This window comes from Bolinopsis microptera, chromosome 8 (genome assembly GCF_026151205.1).
Source record: "Bolinopsis microptera isolate Bmic1 chromosome 8, MBARI_Bmic_1.0, whole genome shotgun sequence".
In the NCBI taxonomy this organism is placed as follows: domain Eukaryota; kingdom Metazoa; phylum Ctenophora; class Tentaculata; order Lobata; family Bolinopsidae; genus Bolinopsis; species Bolinopsis microptera.
In genome coordinates, this window is record NC_087079.1 from 16,351,843 (window position 1) to 16,370,537 (window position 18,695).

The 18,695-nt window shown below is 37.0% G+C and overlaps 1 protein-coding gene across 1 annotated transcript; it reads right to left on the reverse strand.

Annotated features, from left to right (window-relative positions):
• Positions 1-375: 375 nt before the first annotated feature.
• LOC134819999 (uncharacterized) lies at positions 376-1,864 on the reverse strand. The gene is made up of 2 exons (XM_063830168.1): positions 1,410-1,864; positions 376-1,171 (listed from the first exon to the last, which is right to left on the reverse strand). The coding sequence occupies exons 1-2, from the start codon at positions 1,844-1,846 to the stop codon at positions 1,123-1,125; spliced, it is 486 nt and encodes a 161-aa protein (XP_063686238.1). The 5' UTR covers positions 1,847-1,864; the 3' UTR covers positions 376-1,122.
• Between the last annotated feature and the right edge of the window lie 16,831 nt (positions 1,865-18,695).

Below are 18,695 nucleotides of genomic sequence, written 5' to 3' on the forward strand. Positions count from 1 at the left end.
GTCACAGGCCGCCTGTCCTGCTGCACCGCGAGAACATTCAAACGTCTTGAACAAGCTGTCAATATTGATTACAGCTGCTGCAGCTGCCGGAAACTTCTTAGCAATTTCTTGCAAATCGGCTCCATAATCACCTGCATCTGCAACTGCAGCAAACATTAGCACCAAGATCACAATCATATCGGGCTACTTCGCTAAGAGATTGTTTGTTAGCGAATAAATAAGAAACATTTTGATTAAAGCAGCTCATCACATATGTGTTTACATGGCACACAGGCATGGTATGTCTCATGGAATCTCAAGTTGCTTTATGAAACAAAGGTTGACATAATAGTATTTTAGCGAGGAGAGCAGTAAATTATCACACATGACAACAATGAAAATCGTTACAATAATTCCAACATTAATAAAGCAATTATTTCGTGCAACCAGTTTTATAGCACTTCAACTAGATGGTTCGTATTAGTGATGATTCTGATGCAATATTTTTAGTCATTCCGTTTGTTACGACAAGGAAAATGCTCTTTATCAGGAAAAGGGAATGGCCGAAGTTTCAATGTTACAAACGGAATAACTATAAATTTTGCAACAGAATCATTACAATTGTGCGACTAATAAAAATGTTTTGATTACACGTTTGTATTAGTATTGTAAGTTAAAAAGGTTGGAGCACTGAGAGAAAAATGCCAATTCTTGGTTGCCCAGAAAAAAGTTCTTTTTAGAGTCATTCCTATTCGTTATGCGAAAACGGTTATATCGTACAACCATAAGCTTACAAAGGGGTAGAACGAAGTCTAACCTGGTCAAAGCTAGGGAGTTCAAAAAACTAAAATAGGTTTGTTAAAAGTTAAGAGGAAGAAAAGAAAATGTTTGCTTCATGAAACAACTTGAACTACCGTAAACAAAGGTTTAATATGACAAGTTTTTCTACCTCAAATTAAATACGATATATTTTTTTCTGAAAATGGAGAAAATACATGCTTCTTGCTTGAGATAATCTAAGAAGGTAGCTAAGTCTTTTTTACTTCGGGACCCCAGGTTATAATGTTCATAACCAACCGAATAAAGATTCGGTAAAATAACAGGCGCCGCCCATCAAAGTCTTTTCTTTCTTTGTCAGCCTCATTAAGGTGCACCACCAGCTTCCAAGTCTGCCACGTCACCCATCAGTGCTCTGAAATTAAACGTTTTGCTCACACTACAACTATTTGCCATCATAGGAAATATGTCAAATTCATTTTTGTCATTTTTTTCATCGATATCGAAAATGGCTACAATATTTTTGACTTTTCTTGTTATTTTCATTCTAAAAATCTAAAAGTCCGAATTTGATAAGGAAACGGCAAAAATGGCAATGGCGTACCCGAGAAATATAAAGCACTACAAAATTAATAATAAATAATTTTAAATACTTGAGATCGTCGCATGTGATAGGCATCTTGTAGCACAAGAAGTCCGCAACACCACCATAAATAGCATTAAGCAGCCTATCATGGTCCTCGTCCATGACCATTTGCATAGTCATCGCCGCCAGCTTAGGTTGCATGTCTGCGTTAGACAAGCTAGCATCCCCGAGTAAGCCAAGTGCTACCACGCAATCATCTGAAGTCCTGGCCGAATCACAGTTGGTTATACCCTGCTCGATATGTTCGAGTATTGTAGCAGCGGTCCAAACTGCACAATCTGGATCACCTTCACGAGAGCAATCATAGTCTTTGAGAACACTGTCAATATTGACTGCAAAGGTGGCCGCTGCCGGGGCTTTTCCTTGTAATACTCCTAAATCTTTTCCATATCCTGCCTGTGCCTGATGAGCTGCAGCAAACATTATCGCCAAAATCACAATCATGTCGGGCAACTTGTTTTTCTCGCTAAGAGATTGGTCGTTAGGGTAAACTGCAAGTATTGTACCCAGAAAAACAATCCAAAAAACAATACTATTTTCCAACCAGATTTCTCAGTTGTCATGGTAACGGACGGAATGACGACAGATTTCTCAATTATTTAATGACGAATCACCAAAAGCTTAAAGTAAGGAGTAGAATGCTAATAGCATATATAACATGAGATGATGTGCAATGTGCAGACCTTATGATCATGGAATGTGGTGCCTAATGGCTAATAATGACTTAATTATTCACGAGAAAGAACTTATTATGAGATTATTGTTTGAAATACTATTGGGTCACCTAATGCGGGTTTTGACTCAGCGGGTAATTACTCCTACCCTTTTTAACTGCGGCAGTTAAAAACCGGTCGAAGGCCGGATTACACTAGTATATAATATGCTTGTTGGCAATAAGGACACCGCAGTTATTGTAATGGAAATGAAAATGAAGGCCTATGTACTGAGTACCTTACGAGACATATTTATATGGTACGAAATTTGGGGATTTTTGGAAAAAATCCCCATATTTTCGGACTACCAAAATTGTGGCCGCCATTTCAAAATCCCACACATTAATTTTTATGTAATTGGCTTAAATAGGGCTAATTTGAGGTGAATTTGTCAAATAAGTTGTTTTACGTGTTTTGTGAGACAAGGATACGCATTTCTCAGGTAAATAGAAAGTTACTTAGTATAAAAATTACTGAATAGAAAATACTGAGTGACGACTTGGCCGGACATCTATAACGGTGAAATGGTAACTGTAGTCCGTGAAACAGACCCAGATTCTCTCCAGCATGATAGGTATGCTTGCTTTGTAAAAAGGATAAAGGAAGGGCGTGGAGTGCTATTGGCAAGACTGATAACTGTTGGACACGTGCCATTGGAAATCAGCAAGATATGTCACTATTTTATCAACCATGGTGGTGAGATATCTGGAACTGTCGAGGATTCAAAACCACGCCGATCGCCGATACCCTCTGGAGGGTTAGAAGTCAAACTTAGTCTCACATTCAAGAGTATGGAGACTTAATTGACAAGCTCAAACTCCTGTTGAGGGAGGCATACACCTGGGACTACACCGGTGAGCAGACTCAAGGTGAAAGAGACGACGATGAAGACGATTTAAACGAAGAGAATGATTTTTAATTAATTTAGTTTTTCACGATTTTTTCAAAAATTCCATCAAAAACTGATTTTGATTTCTCTGAAATAATTTAGCGTGAAAATGCGACAATTTAATTTGGGGTACGAAATTTGGGGATTTCTGAAAAAAATCCCCATATTTTCGTTCCCCCATAATTCCGATCCCCAGAATTATGATCCACATAAATATGTCTTGTAAGGTATGCAGTGAGTATGTAGTGACTAGTGCAGATGGTTTATCAGGATTGGGACCCTTTCATATCACCTTACGTTTAGTGTACTTTTAGTAATCCATCAGCTAGAACTAAAAATGAAACATTTTTAGAAAATGCATTTTTTCTGACACCACGATACACAACGTTTTGCGAAAACTGTAAAATATATGCGACTGCAACATATTCGGCTGTAATAGAAGGAGAAAGATGTAGTTTCTAAATGATTCCACTAGTCTTAATCTAACTTACCCATTTTGGCCAAAAGTGATTACGTGATATATGCCAACGATCCCTAATGCTTTTCGCAACCAACTGATTATTGCTTAGGTGATATCATAATAAAAGCCTAGGTAGATCAATTGGGTGGTAGAATGTAAATATATGGATCGAAAAGAGCCATCTATGATCTATCTATCTATTTCTACCATCCAATTGATTTTGCAATTGCAACTATGACCAGAATTAAGTTGTACCTGAGTGGATGACCGACAACTTCGCCCAATTTGACCCAGTTCCCACACAGTTAACAGGGCACTATATCAGCTTAAATCTCAAAACAATATATCCATCCAAATTGACAAAACTCAACAAATACGGTGTCATACGTTGTATGACCCACCTGTATCGTTGAAACTCTACAGTGAAACGACAGTGGGGGTCAAGACGTGATACAACAAATACGGTGTCTCAGCACTAAGAACACAAGTTAACTCATATAGATAGAATTAAAAAACACTTTATTAAAATCATTTTGGACGCTGATTCCAAATCACTCCCTATATGACGTAGGGTAAAAATGCTTCCCTGGAGAGTTATGGGCAACAAAACTTTTTGGTCACGTACGTGACAGGCTAGTAAAACACGAATTTGATTATTTAGGACTCGGGTTAGGGTTAGGGTTGCAACCGGTTGTGGTTAGGGTTATTCATAGCTTTGGGTTTATGGTTAAGGTTAGGGTTGGGATTAGGGTTTATGTAAAACCGTTTTGTTCGACTGCAAAACCATAAAAACCAATGTCATGTGATAATTTTTGGCCGAGTGAATAAGTAAGACTAAGAGCCGAACGAAAGTCAAAAACTTAAAATAAAGATGTTCGTCTGTCGAACTTGGTACAGAGTAGTAGCAGGATATTGATTTACTTGAAGATTACACCCGCCGCGCCCCATGGTTTACAAACATATTGATATAAGAAGTAGGGACGGTGACAACACTATAGCCTGCACAAAAGAGATCATCGACAACTATTGTTATTAAAAAGTAGCACAATATCTTATCGAGCTCACGTTATATAAAATCTCTGATAGTTAAACTCAGCATCACTACGAAATGACCATGTTCCGCACTACCCCTCCTCTCATTAGACTGGAACGATAACAAGTTGTGTCAGCTATGTTGGAATGCAGTATTGTAACAATAGTTCATAGCTAATATAATATAAGTTGCCTCATTCCTGGGGCAGGAAGACTGGGGCAGGAATTTGAGCCAAATTGACGATCAACAATCCATTGTTACAACAACATGACATTGCATTTCAACATAGCTGACATTGCTGAACCAACGTCAATAATCTTAAAAGTGACCGGTGACGGTAAGTGACCCGATGAGCCCCACTTCTTGTCAAATTATTTTTTGGATTACGACCCAATCATGAAGTAAAAAGTATAAGCTGCAGTTTAACGGCAAAATAAAGCTAATTTTATGCTTGCCAGCATTGTGATAAATTTTTCGGTTTCTTCTTTGTTGGTCAACTACTATCACGAAGGCAAGTGTATAAGCAAAATGTAATAGGATGACGTGACCCCCCCCCCCCCCCCCCCCCCCCCCCCCGTAACTCGTACTCTGTTTTAAATATTTGGTACATTGTTCGCTCGGTATGTTGTTCAATATAATACATTACGGGGTCATGAAGTAATCACTGTGGATTAGTCAGCCCACCACATACTGCCAGGTCCGAGGGCGTACTCCCAAATGTGAACCACACAGATGACAGAAGGGGATGTTAAACAGGCAGATAGACACGACGCAATTTGATGTTGTAAAACGGTTAAAAAAACAAATAATTTGAGGACAACATGACACTCCAAAACTTTGAACATAACACGAGGAAATATGGACAGAACTGAACAAGAACAAAAACCACATTCAAAGACTGAGGAATCAGGAGGACTCTGCAACCCAGGAATAAACTACTTAGCTATGATCGCTCAATAATCGGTTTGGTATCGACGCTACATACTTTGATTTTCCGACTTTAAAGCTGACTTAAGAAACCAGGGAATTAGTTTTACCTTCCTAAAATTAAATCGTTGATTTTACTTTTATATCACTTTCTTTTTTTTTCTTTCTTCAAAACATTCCAGTACTTTGTGCACTCCACGTGTCACAACCTAACCAATAAGAGCGACTGCACGACTTCCCGTCACCCCTCTGTTTCTAACTTGTTTGCACGTTTTTTAGACTCAATGACATCCACTGATCCAGTTAAGGGGGGGGGGGGTTCAGTGTTCACCCTGATTTTTTTTGTGAAACTTGTTTTCGAGATAGCAGTTGACCAACAAACTAGGACCGGTGACCGAACTTTTGAGGGGGTTCCGGACCCCAACCGCCAAACGGTGCCCGCGGGGCAGCCACGCCCATATTTTGTCCAAATTAGGCCCAATTTAGCCAAATATCCTGAACATGCCCAAAACCCAGATTTTAGGTGCTTTACTTGTAGCTAGTGGTCCCCTGAACCCGTATATGAATTTTCATCAAGATTGGACAAAAATTGGCTGAGTTATGAGCCAAAAACCATATGACCATATTTGGGCATACGCACCAATTTTGATCGATTTTGGCCCATAAATTGATCAAATGTCAATATTTTTGAATGAAACCAACTTTATATGGAAGGTAAGCCTACATTACACCTTCTCTATGATTATTAGCTCAATATCTACCTAACTGTGGATTTTGTGTTCAAATAATCGCAAAAAATGAACAAAATTGCCCATATCTCAGTTCGCGATATTTGCAAAACTGACTTCGCTCAAAACAATAGAACTCAATAGGGTTTCAATATTTTTACATGAAATTTTCAGAATCAACGTAGAATCGCATTTCGACCTTAAGTTTTGGGACAGAATTTTGAGTTAGGCCTTTAAAAAATTTTGGCGGCCAAATTCTGAAAAATGCCCGGCAAATTTTGGAATTTGGCCGCCAAATTTTTTAAAAGGCCTAACTCAAAATTCTGTCCCAAAACTTAAGGTCGAAATGCGATTCTACGTTGATTCTGAAAATTTCATGTAAAAATATAGAGAACATAGAGAAGGTGTAATGTAGGCTTACCTTCCATATAAAGTTGGTTTCATTCAAAAATATTGACATTTGATCAATTTATGGGCCAAAATCGATCAAAATTGGTGCGTATGCCCAAATATGGTCATATGGTTTTTGGCTCATAACTCAGCCAATTTTTGTCCAATCTTGATGAAAATTCATATACGGGTTCAGGGGACCACTAGCTACAAGTAAAGCACCTAAAATCTGGGTTTTGGGCATGTTCAGGATATTTGGCTAAATTGGGCCTAATTTGGACAAAATATGGGCGTGGCTGCCCCGCGGGCACCGTTTGGCGGTTGGGGTCCGGAACCCCCTCAAAAGTTCGGTCACCGGTCCTAGTTTGTTGGTCAACTGCTATCTCGAAAACAAGTTTCACAAAAAAATCAGGGTGAACCCCCCCCCCCCCCCCCCCCCCTTAAATTCCCAACCTAGACATCTGAATCAGATTACGATTATATCTTTATATATATTTCCGGGAACCGACACTTATAAGCCCCTCTGTCTAGGAAGCTTGGGACTTATTGATTTAATTCCACCTAATCATGATCCCTCCATTTACTGCGCTCTGATCTGATCTACCCCTATACTCGCATTTTTTGATAACATTTACTTCTAGATTGAATGAGAATAGACCATGCTGACCCACCAGATGAATTACTTCTAGATTCTTCGCATTTTTTATTTACATGATAAATATTTGTCTCTACTAGTAGTAGTACTACTACTAGTAAAAAAGCAAGTCTTTCAAAAGCTTAATATTAGGGTAACATACGTTCCATATAACAGGAACCTGATCAGGCATGATGACAAAACAGTAGAAAATAATATTAATTTATCTTGCCTTAATCCTTATTAATAATAATATTGGGGTCTTAAAGTACTATTTTACAGTCAAATTTATGTTTTCTAAAACCATTTCTCTCTCAGGAGAAGGAAACCGTTGGTCTACTGTTTTGAAGAGAACTGGTACACTACTGTTCTTAGGAGAAGAAAACCGTTGGTCTACTGTTTTGAAGAAAACTGGTGCACTTCTGCTCCCCGGAGAAGAAAACTGATGCTCTAATATTTTCAAAAGAAAGGAAGTGGTACTTTAGCAAGATTACTGGTAAACAGTAATAAAAGTCGACAATTAGTATTTGCGAAATTTGGAAAACATTTTGGCTTTGGCCTTCAGCAGAAAAATTATCGGTTTTATCGGTTTTATCTAGATAAAACCTAAATCTTTATCTGTTTATCTAGATAAAAGATTTCATACCGATAATGGATAGCCTAATAAGAAGTAGGGACGGTTCACGGTGACAACACTATAGCCTGCACAAAAGAGATCATCGACGACTGTCGACTATTGTTATTAAAACGTAGCACAACATCTTATCGAGCTCACGTTATATAAAATCTCTGACAGTTAAACTCAGCATCACTACGAAATGACCATGTTGAGTTCCCCCTCCTCTCATTAGACTGGAACGATAAAAAGTTGTGTCAGCTATGTTGGAATGCAGTATTGTAACAATAGTTAATCACAATGCTGGCAAGCATTACCGTCGCCCTTATATTCACAATACTATTTACCCCCTATACTAGTATATCCCCTTTATTGTTTTCCAGGCATTAAGACTCATCGAAAGTAGTTCAGCAGGCATTTTTAAGTTCAAAACATTCTAATTCAATGTTAAAGATGACAGGAATAAGAAATAGTTATGTGGAGGTTTTTAAGAAATTTGCGCAAAATACGCGCCAGCATGTTATACGAAATTAGGTAAAAAACCCAAAATCGCCATATTCAGGTGCCTTAAAAACCATGTTAAAATTGAGTTAGAGATATGAAACTTTGCAGGGCGTCTAGACCTTGTCCAAATCGACTGTAAAAAAAATTTCATGTTTCAGGAGTATCGGGAAGTGGGTTTTCTGGAACCCCTGTTTTACAACAGATTGTCGTGAAGTATCACAATGCTGGCAAGCATGACCGTCGCCCTTATATTCACAATACTATTTACCCCCTTTACTATTTACCCACCTTTACTATTTACCCCCTCTACTATTTACCCCCTTTACTATTTACCCCCCTTACTGCTTACCCCCATTCTAATTCGATGTTAAAGATGACAGGAATAAGAAATAGTTATTTGGAGATTTTCAAGAAATTTGTGCAAAATACGCGCCAGCATGTTATACGAAATTAGGTAAAAAACCCAAAATCGCCATATTCAGGTGCCTTAAAAACCACGTTAAAAATGAGTAAAAGATCTGAAACTTTGCAGGGTGTCTAGACGTTGACCAAATCGAGTGTAAATGAAATTTCAAGTTTCAGGAGTATTGGGAAGTGGGTTTCCTGGAACCCCTGTTTTACAACAGATTGTCGTGAAGTATAGTATAGTGGTATTTGACCAAAACCCATAATCATGGGTAGAGTGAACCGCTGCCAGTGTCTCTCTTTTCCAAACAAAAGAAAATGATATTAATTTGAGGAACCGTCCGCAAATGCAAATTGATACCGAGAATGAAATCGGTCGCTCGCTTTTCCCATTCAATAAGCTTTATTACAATACGTAAGCCGTGAATGAATGGGAAAAGCGAGCGACCGATTTCATTCTCGGTATCAATTTGCATTTGCGGACGGTTCCTCAAATTAATATCATTTTCTTTTGTTTGGAAAAGAGAGACACTGGCAGCGGTTCACTCTACCCATGATTATGGGTTTTGGTCAAATATCATCTCTTTTTGATTATAATGTCAGGATAATTTACACAGTCGAAACTTAATAAGGAGGTAATTTCAACGATTTCGAAATTTTACCTTTGAAAACGTTTCCTTGTGTTTAGGTAGGCATATCTGTCAATAACAGACTGAATATAGCACTTTTTACTCATTCAAGTTGGCATTAAATTCATATATAATGCCATTTTAATATCGTGGGAAAGCAAAATATATTCGAAATCACGAATGAGCAAAATTCTCACCTTTCGCACGTGCAAACTTTGAGCGGACGTTGCGTGCGCATAAAATATTGAATCACCATAAATTTTTGCATAGTGTTATTTAATATATAGTTTGATAAGCATGAAAAGTCTCAGAAGATTTCAAAAAGAACTTGGATCACAACGGGACTCCAAAGTTGGTAAAAATCGTGAAAATAACAATTTTTAGTGATTTTAGCTATTTTAAATGAATTTGGGCGTGTCCCCACGTGTGCAACTTTTCGATTTTCAACTTTAAAACTAGCCTATAACACAATTTAGACCTTTAGGAAGCAAAATTGAGCTCCACAACCCAAGGGATGGCCCAACACCAGAGAATACTAATTCACAACTTTTGTGTTTTTATAAAATTATTCTTCAAAAAAGCACAAACTTCAATAGCGAATATCTTTATGAAGGAGCAAGGTAGGAAAACTTTCCGGTAGATTTTCAGAATGCTTGAACAATTATCTAAGGTGAAAATGTCCTCAGATTTTGAATAAAATTACTCCTTAATGCTTTAAAATCGATTTGAAAAGTTGTTATTTTGTCAAAAATCAAGTTTTAAAAACACTTAAATTGATGACGTCATCAAGTGATGATGATGACGATAAATTATTTTTGATATAATGTAAACTAAAGTATAAACAATTATCTTTAAAACCTGTTGTTCGAAATGACTGTATCTTTTATACTTTTGAATCTACGGACACTTAAATGTAGGCTACAATTTACTGCAAAAGCGTCTATACATATATACATATATATATACATATATAGCTTCACGACAATCTGTTGTAAAACAGGGGTTCCAGAAAACCCACTTCCCGATACTCCTGCAACATGAAATTTTTTTACAGTCGATTTGGACAAGGTCTAGACGCTCTGCAAAGTTTCAGATCTCTAACTCAATTTTAACATGGTTTTTAAGGCACCTGAATATGGCGATTTTGGGTTTTTTACCTAATTTCGTATAACATGCTGGCGCGTATTTTGCGCAAATTTCTTAAAAACCTCCACATAACTATTTCTTATTCCTGTCATCTTTAACATTGAATTAGAATGTTTTGAACTTAAATATACCTGCTGAACTACTTTCGATGAGTCTTAATGCCTGGAAAACAATAAAGGGGATATAATAGTATAGGGGGTACATAGTGTTGTGAATATAAGGGCAACGGTTATGCTTGCCAGCATTGTGATAGACGCTTTTTGCAGTCAATTGTAGCCTACATTTAAGTGTCCGTAGATTCGAAAGTATAAACGATACAGTCATCTCGAACCACAGGTTTTGAAGATAATCGTTTAAGCTTTAGTTTACATTGTATTGAAAAATAATTTAACTTCATCATCATCACTTGATGACGTCATCAAGTTAAGTGTTTTTAAAACTTGACTTTTGACAAAGTAACAACTTTTCAAATCGATTTTACACTATTAAGAAGTAATTTTATTCAAAATCTGAGGACATTTTCATCTTAGATAATTGTTCAAGCATTCCGAAAATCTACCGGAAAATGTTTCTACCTTGCTCCTTCATAAAGATATTTGCTATTGAAGCTAGTGCTTTTTTGAAGAATAATTTTATAAAAACACAAAAGTTGTGAATTAGTATTCTCTGGTGTTGGGCCATCTCTTGGGTGGTGGAGCTCAATTTTGCTTCTTAAAGGTCTAAATTGTGTTATAGGCTAGTTTTAAAGTTGAAAATTGAAAAGTTGCACACGTGGGGACACGCCCAAATTGATAGAAAATTGCTAAAATCACTGAAAATTGTTATTTTCACGATTTTTATCAGCTTTGGAGTCCCGTTGTGATGCGAGTTCTTGCTAAAATATTCTGAAACTTTGCACACTTATTAAAATACATAAGAAATACGAAAATTCAAAATTTTACGTTGATTGGATATTGGATGCGCACGCAACGTCCGCTCAAAGTTTGCAAAAAGTGAGAACTTCACTCTCTTTATTTCGATTAGATTTAGTTCCTGCTTTAACAGTAACATGACAGTTAAATGACATTATATTTGAGTTTAGTGCCAACTTGATAGATTATATAGTTGCATATTCAATCAGTGATCGAAAGATATGCTTACCTAAACACAAGGAAATGTTTTTAAAGGAAAAATTTCGAAATTGTTGAAACTTCCTCCTTATTAATGAAGATATCAGTTTATATTTCGACTTTATAAAATACTCTGACATTACAATCAAAAAGAGATGATATTTGACCAAAACCCATAATCATGGGTAGAGTGGACCGCTGCCAGTGTCTCTCTTTCCAAAACAAAAGGAAATGATATTAATTTGACTGACCGTTCTCAAATGCAAATTCATACCGAGAATGAAATCGGTCGCTCGCTTTTCCCATTCATTCACGGCTTACGAATTGTAATAAAGCTTATTGAATATAGGAAAAGCGAGCGACCGATTTCATTCTCGGTATGAATTTGCATTTGAGAACGGTCAGTCAAATTAATATCATTTCCTTTTGTTTTGGAAAGAGAGACACTGGCAGCGGTCCACTCTACCCATGATTATGGGTTTTGGTCAAATATATATATACTATATATATATATATATATAGACGCTTTTGCAGTCAATTATAGCCTACATTTAAGTGTCCGTAGATTCAAAAGTATAAAAGATACAGTCATTTCGAACCACAGGTCTTGAAGATAATCGTTTACACTCCAGTTTACATTATATTAAAAAGTAATTTAACGTCATCATCATCACTTGATGACGTCATCAAGTTAAGTGTTTTTAAAACTTGGTTTTTAACAAAATAACAACTTTTCAAATCGATTTTTAACCATTAAGGAGTAATTTTATTCAAAATCTGAGGATATTTTTATCTTAGATAATTGTTCAAGCATTCTGAAAATCTACCGGAAAATTTTCCTACCTTGCTCCTTCATAAAGATATTCGCTATTGAAGTTAGTGCTTTTTTGAAGAATAATTTTATAAAAATACAAAAGTTGTGAATTAGTATTCTCTGGTGTTGGGCCATCCCTTGGGTTGTGGAGCTCGATTGTGCTTCCTAAAGGTCTAAATTGTGTTATAGGCTAGTTTTAAAGTTGAAAATCGAAAAGTTGCACACGTGGGGACACGCCCAAATTGATAGAAAATTGCTAAAATTACTGAAAATTGCTGTTTTTACCATTTTTATCAACTTTGGAGTCCCGTTGTGATCCAAGTTCTATATGAAATCTTCTGAAACTTTGCATGCTTATTAAATTATATATAAAATACTGCTATGCAAAGATTTACGGTGATTCAATATTGTATGCGCACGCAACGTCCGCTCAAAGTTTGCACGTGCGAAAGGTGAGAATTTTGCTCATTCGTGATTTCGAATAAATTCTGCTTTCCCGCGATATTTAAATGGAATTATATATGAATTTAATGCCAACTTGAATGAGTAAAAAGTGCCATATTCAGTCAGGTAAAATTTTGAAATCGATGAAATTACCTCCTAATTATTAATATAAATATTAATGAAGTTATGAGTTTACATTTCGGCTTTGTAAATTATCCTGACATTATAATCAAAAAGAGATGATATTTGACCAAAACCCATAATCATGGGTAGAGTGTACCGCTGCCAGTGTCTCTCTTTTCCAAACAAAAGGAAATGATATTAATTTGAATAACCGTCCGCAAATGCAAATTGATACCGAGAATGAAATCGGTCGCTCGCTTTTTCCATTCGATCACGGCTTACGAATTGTAATTGGTAATAAAGCTTATTGATTAGCTAATCAATATAAGTTGCTAATACAATATAAGTTGCCTCATTCCTGGGGCACGAAGACTGGGGCAGGAATTTGAGCCACATTGACGATCAACAATCCATTGTTACAACAACATGACATTGCATTTCAACATAGCTGACATTGCTGAACCAACGTCAACAATCTTAAGAGTATAATGCTGGACACGAAGGGAAACACACAACGTAAGGTTTGAAATTTCCGTAAAACTACATCATTAGAGCAGCTGTAAAAACATTTAACTTTAAGATAAGCAGAATTTGAGCCAAATTGACGATCAACATGAATGCATTGCCTACAACAATGACATTGCATTTCAACATAGCTGACATTGTTGTACCAACGCGCTCCCACTAAATCGCTCATCTAAATTTTAAGAAAATTATTGTGAAAAGGCCCTGAAGGTATAATTATAAAAGTAATCTTTTTCGGTGTATTTTTGGACGCTGATTCCGAATCACCCCCATATGACGTAGGCGGTCAAATTAATGCTTCCCTGGAGAGTTATGGGCAACAAAACTGTTTTGGTCACGTACATGAAAGGCTAGTAAAACAAGAATTTGATTGTTTAGGGCCTAACATGCAAATTATTTGTTTGATTAGGCAACAACATGGTCTCGCACTTGCTATTATTGTACCCTGAAATCCGAAATATCAGATTACGATTATCACTATCAGATTACGATTAATCTTCATTGTATCAATCATACTATGTTTCCAGAACCTTCAACGGTTTCTTTATTCTGAGAATTAACATCGCGAAAATAGTGTTGACAAATATTGTCGTGACCCCAATATTTCTAAGAATGAAGACACCAAATGGTTATGAGTTTTACATGAACATGACAAAACAAATGAAAAGGAAGCCCTCCTGCAAACTTCTTTGTTGAATTTCTTTGTTCAGGTGAGAAGTTGCGCAAAAGAGAAAAATAATAAAAACTTAAGATGTTCGTCTGTCGAACTTAGTACAGAGTAGCAGGATATTGATTTACTTGAAGATAACACCCGCCTCGCCCCTTCTTTTATGTTTACAAATATATAAGAACTAGAAGTAGGGACGGTGACAACACTATAGCTTGCACAAAAGAGATTATTAACGACTATTGTTATTAAAAAGTAGCACATCTTATCGAGCTCACGTTATATAAAATCTCTGACAGTTAAACTCAGCATCACTACGAAATGACCATTTTGAGTTCCGCACTCCTCTTCATCTCCTTGCTATCACGCTCTAGCCAGCTACCCACACTGGTCTAAACAATTCAAATGGAGCTCGGCTGGCTCTTTGCTAGGGTACAGCTGTATCTCCATGACAGAACCAAGACCACAAGACTGGAACGATAACAAGTTGTGTCAGCTATTTTGGAATGCAGTATTGTAACAATAGTTAATAGCTAATATAATAATAATATAAGTTGCCCCCTTCCTGGGGCAGGAATTTGAGCCAAAATGACGATCAACAATCCATTGTTTGTTGTTACAACAATGACATTGCATTTCAACATAGCTGACATTGCTGTACCAACGTCAATAATCTTAAGAGTGACCGGTGACGGTTAGTGACCCGATGAGCCCCACTTCTTGTCAAATTATTTTTTGGATTACGACCCAATCATGAAGTAAAAAGTAAAAGCTGCAGTTTAACGGCAAAATAAAGCTAATTTTAGTTCATTAACGTCATACTCATAGGTGTGGAGGATCAATACGGCTACTTTTAATTCTTTAAACTTAAAGTTTTAAGTTCAAAGTTTGAACTTGATACATGTTCAATGTTAACTTTAAGTATCACAAATATCGCGCGAGAGAAGTGGCATGCAACGTATGTCAAGTTTGAACCAAAATACCCTTCTCTGCGTCAGCTGCATGCAATTACATACATGCTACATGAAGAGGTCTCCTCCTAGTCGTTGGAGTGGCCTGCATCACACACATCTCTTCTACGGCGTAACATGTTCCTCCATTCCACTCGCTTTAGAGCCAACTGTTTTACTGCATCTCTGCTGATGTTATCGACACCTGTAAATTCAGCCGCATCCTCGAGTACACAGGCCATCCAGCCTTTGCGGGGTCGTCCTCTCAGTCTTTTTCCATAGTTTGGTTTCCAATCCAGTAAGAAATTGCGGGAAACCGCGTTTCTGGCATTCTGACAACATGTCCGTTCCACCAATGGTACCACCAATGGCATGCAATTACAAGCTCAAAAACGCTACTGACTATTTCTCCATAAAAAGCACTTAATAGCGTAAGAGGTGATTTTAAACGATTCCGCGTCCACCGTCCAATTCGGCGTTCGTCTTGGTACATGGTAGGTTATAAACCTACAATGCATAATCAAAAAAGCTATAAAAATATATTTTATAAGTATCAAATTAGATGTGCTTTTGGCAAAAATACAATCTGCTCCATCCAAAAAAGTCAAAAAGTGTTTAAAACTTAAAATTTTCGCGCGCACTAATTCATTGTTATACTTTATTAGAGGACTTCGACACGCCGCGCAAACTAGCATTCTTGTTTCGAGATGGTTGCTTCGAGATGGTTGCAAAGCCAAAAGCATCTGCATCGATCTGGAATGGTTGACATCGTCAATTTAAAATATTTTAGTTCCATGTCATAGTATTGGGTATTTTCTTTGTATAATTTGTTCTACCCCTCTCGCTTGCAGTAGCGCGCGACCGCGCGTCACGCAGTTCGCTTAGACTTATGGCTATTATACTAGGTGAGCCATATATAACATTTTATAGAAAAGAATAATTTGATTATGCTATGCTACGACCAAAAATTATTGTGACACGGAACCACAATTTTATATGAGTTGCGCATATTGTTACCATTTTACATTCACGAAAATATTTGTTTCGAATCGTCGACGTGCCCAACTCGGCGTGTGTTTTGGTAAATTATGAACCTACAACAAGTTACACCGTAATATTATATGAAAATCGGGCGCTGAAGCAAATATTACTGGTATGGGCCGCGCTCAGCCTGTTATTCCGCCGAATCTCTATTTTACGTTTATATAAATACCTCAGTACACATTGTCATACGTTGTATGACCCGCCGCACACGAGTGGGCGGCCCCCCTGTATCGTAAAAAGTGAAAAAACTCAAAGACTGTAAGGGTTACGACGTGATAATACAAAGTACACAGTAGTTTTTGGTGATATTTGATAAAGTCGCAGGACTCTTTTTGAATCAATTGTTGTCAAGATCAGATATGTAAATTGATTATTAACTATGTTTTTACGTATCTTTATTGATGTGGATTCATCGTCTGTACTAATTCCAAACGTTTCTATCGACTAAAAAGTCTTGACCATTGTTAATGATCTGGCCCGGCGCGCGCTACTTCGTAGCTCGTGCCATCGGGCCAACATTTCGAGAAGAAATCGGCGCGCGCTACTTCGAAGAAATTTAGACGAGTAACATCCGTCAAAAAAGTCAAGAAATACATTTTAATTTCATCATGATATATTATTATTATAGTACATATTGGCGGTGGAGATGCAAGACATTCTTGGCCTGGTAGCACTCTACACTCTAGCTCGGAACCCAACCCAAGTAACCCAAGTAACCCTTGTAGCGCGATGCGTTACTGTGCCGCGCCGCGCACTCAATAAGGCTTAGATCGGCGAGATGCGCTACTGTGCCGCGCCGAGCTGCCATGAATTGACATCGTCAATTAAAAGTAACCCATATATAGTGATTGTTGATATCGAATTAGTTTTCTTTTTTTTTAAAGAAAAAAAGGGGGACCCCAACCCATGTAGCTGAGACACCTCACAGCAAATAGACCAAAGTGGCTCTTGCTTGTGATCGGTGCATCAACTACCCGCCGAAGCAGTGGGTTGGGAGTCCCCCCTGGGATCATTTCGTCCGTAAAATTGTATACAATATAAAATAGTACAGTAAAATATCTACAAAATTTACATAAACAAATCTTGGAGATGAGGTTGAAGGATACGTCTTGCAGTTCAAGATGCTGGGCTGTTGGCCTTCCTCTGATTCAAGTGTTGCAATTGGCAAAGCACAATACAGAGATAGCGGAAATTGTCCACTGCTACCAATATTATATATGAAATATCAACAATCAGATATATACACATCTACTCCATCATAGGGGCAGGGATGAGGTTATAAGAGACTTCTGATAGTGGTGTCTCATATTTGCTGTCCATTTTTTTCCTCTGTACCCTCGTAGAGCTATGAGTGTGGTTCTTAACATAGCGAATCTTATTCTTGTCCTTACATGTCTTACCACATCGCAATACCTCTCTTTTCTTCCTCTGATTCCCCTCAGTGCAATGAGTGTACTTCTTAACAGATCGAATCTGAATCGTGTTCTGATATTGATTGAAATAAATTTTCGTGCACATACAGAATGAATGGTTAATAATTTAATATATATGTAGACCAAGCTCTGTGCACGGGATGCTTCCTGGAAGAATCCAGTTCTTTTAGCGGGGCACCCTACCTAAAGCCAAATTGAGATATAATAATCATATTCCTAGAGAAATAATCAGAAATCGAATACCAATCAAATAATATGATATATATGAGTAGTAACCATATTTACTATGCAAAATGCCCCAACCACATAGTGTAAATTTATATAGAATTCAAATTCCATATCATCATTAAACCTCAATACCTAGTCAATGTAATAGCCCAAGCAAAATTAAATAACTTCTTATATACCTTACTGTCATACTACAAATTAATTAAACATTTGAAATCTGTTGACCAGAGAATAAATTTCTAAGCCTAATGCAAGTGAAATAATTTAGATGCAATAATGAATGCCTAATGTGAGTATCATTTGTCAATGTCCTTGTAAAAAAGTCTGTACAAGAGATATGAGTAACTAATATAGAAGAAAAAACAGGAAGTTGTCGTCTGTTGTAAAATAAATAAAATATCTAGAATATAAATTAGAATATAAAATAACATTCAGTCAATGTGTCGTCAATAAACTGTACAATTATCAAATGTTAAAACTGGGTGATACAGTCACCAAAAAAAAATACTAAGTATGATAAGTTAATAAATTAAATGTGGTCTATAAAACTACCACTAAGTATAATAGGTCAATAAATTAAAAGTGGTTTATAAAACTACCACTGTGGGAACCCCTTCTCCAGTTAAAACATATGATTTTGGACTTGGCTCTTGGCTTCTTTTTTGTGGTCAGCTATCATCTCAGAGACACGATCTACAAACACTGTGCAGAGTGATCCCATACCTCCGGAGGTTTTGAAGACTAGAGGGATAAAGGATCCCTTCTCCGACTGAAGTACTCTCTCTTCATACAAATCTTTCTTTTCTTTCTCATGATCTCTATAGATCTTATCTAGTGGCTTAAATGTATTTGTGTCACAGTTAGGATGTGTGACCCTGATGT

Excerpts from the sequence above, each read along its gene's own strand:
- LOC134819999 (XM_063830168.1), bottom strand. The coding sequence starts at position 1,846 with ATGATTGTGATTTTGGCGATAATGTTTGCTGCAGCTCATCAGGCACAG. Across the intron at positions 1,172-1,409 it reads ATCACATGCGACGATCTCAA|AGCACTGATGGGTGACGTGG; the intron begins GTATTTAAAATT and ends GTTTAATTTCAG.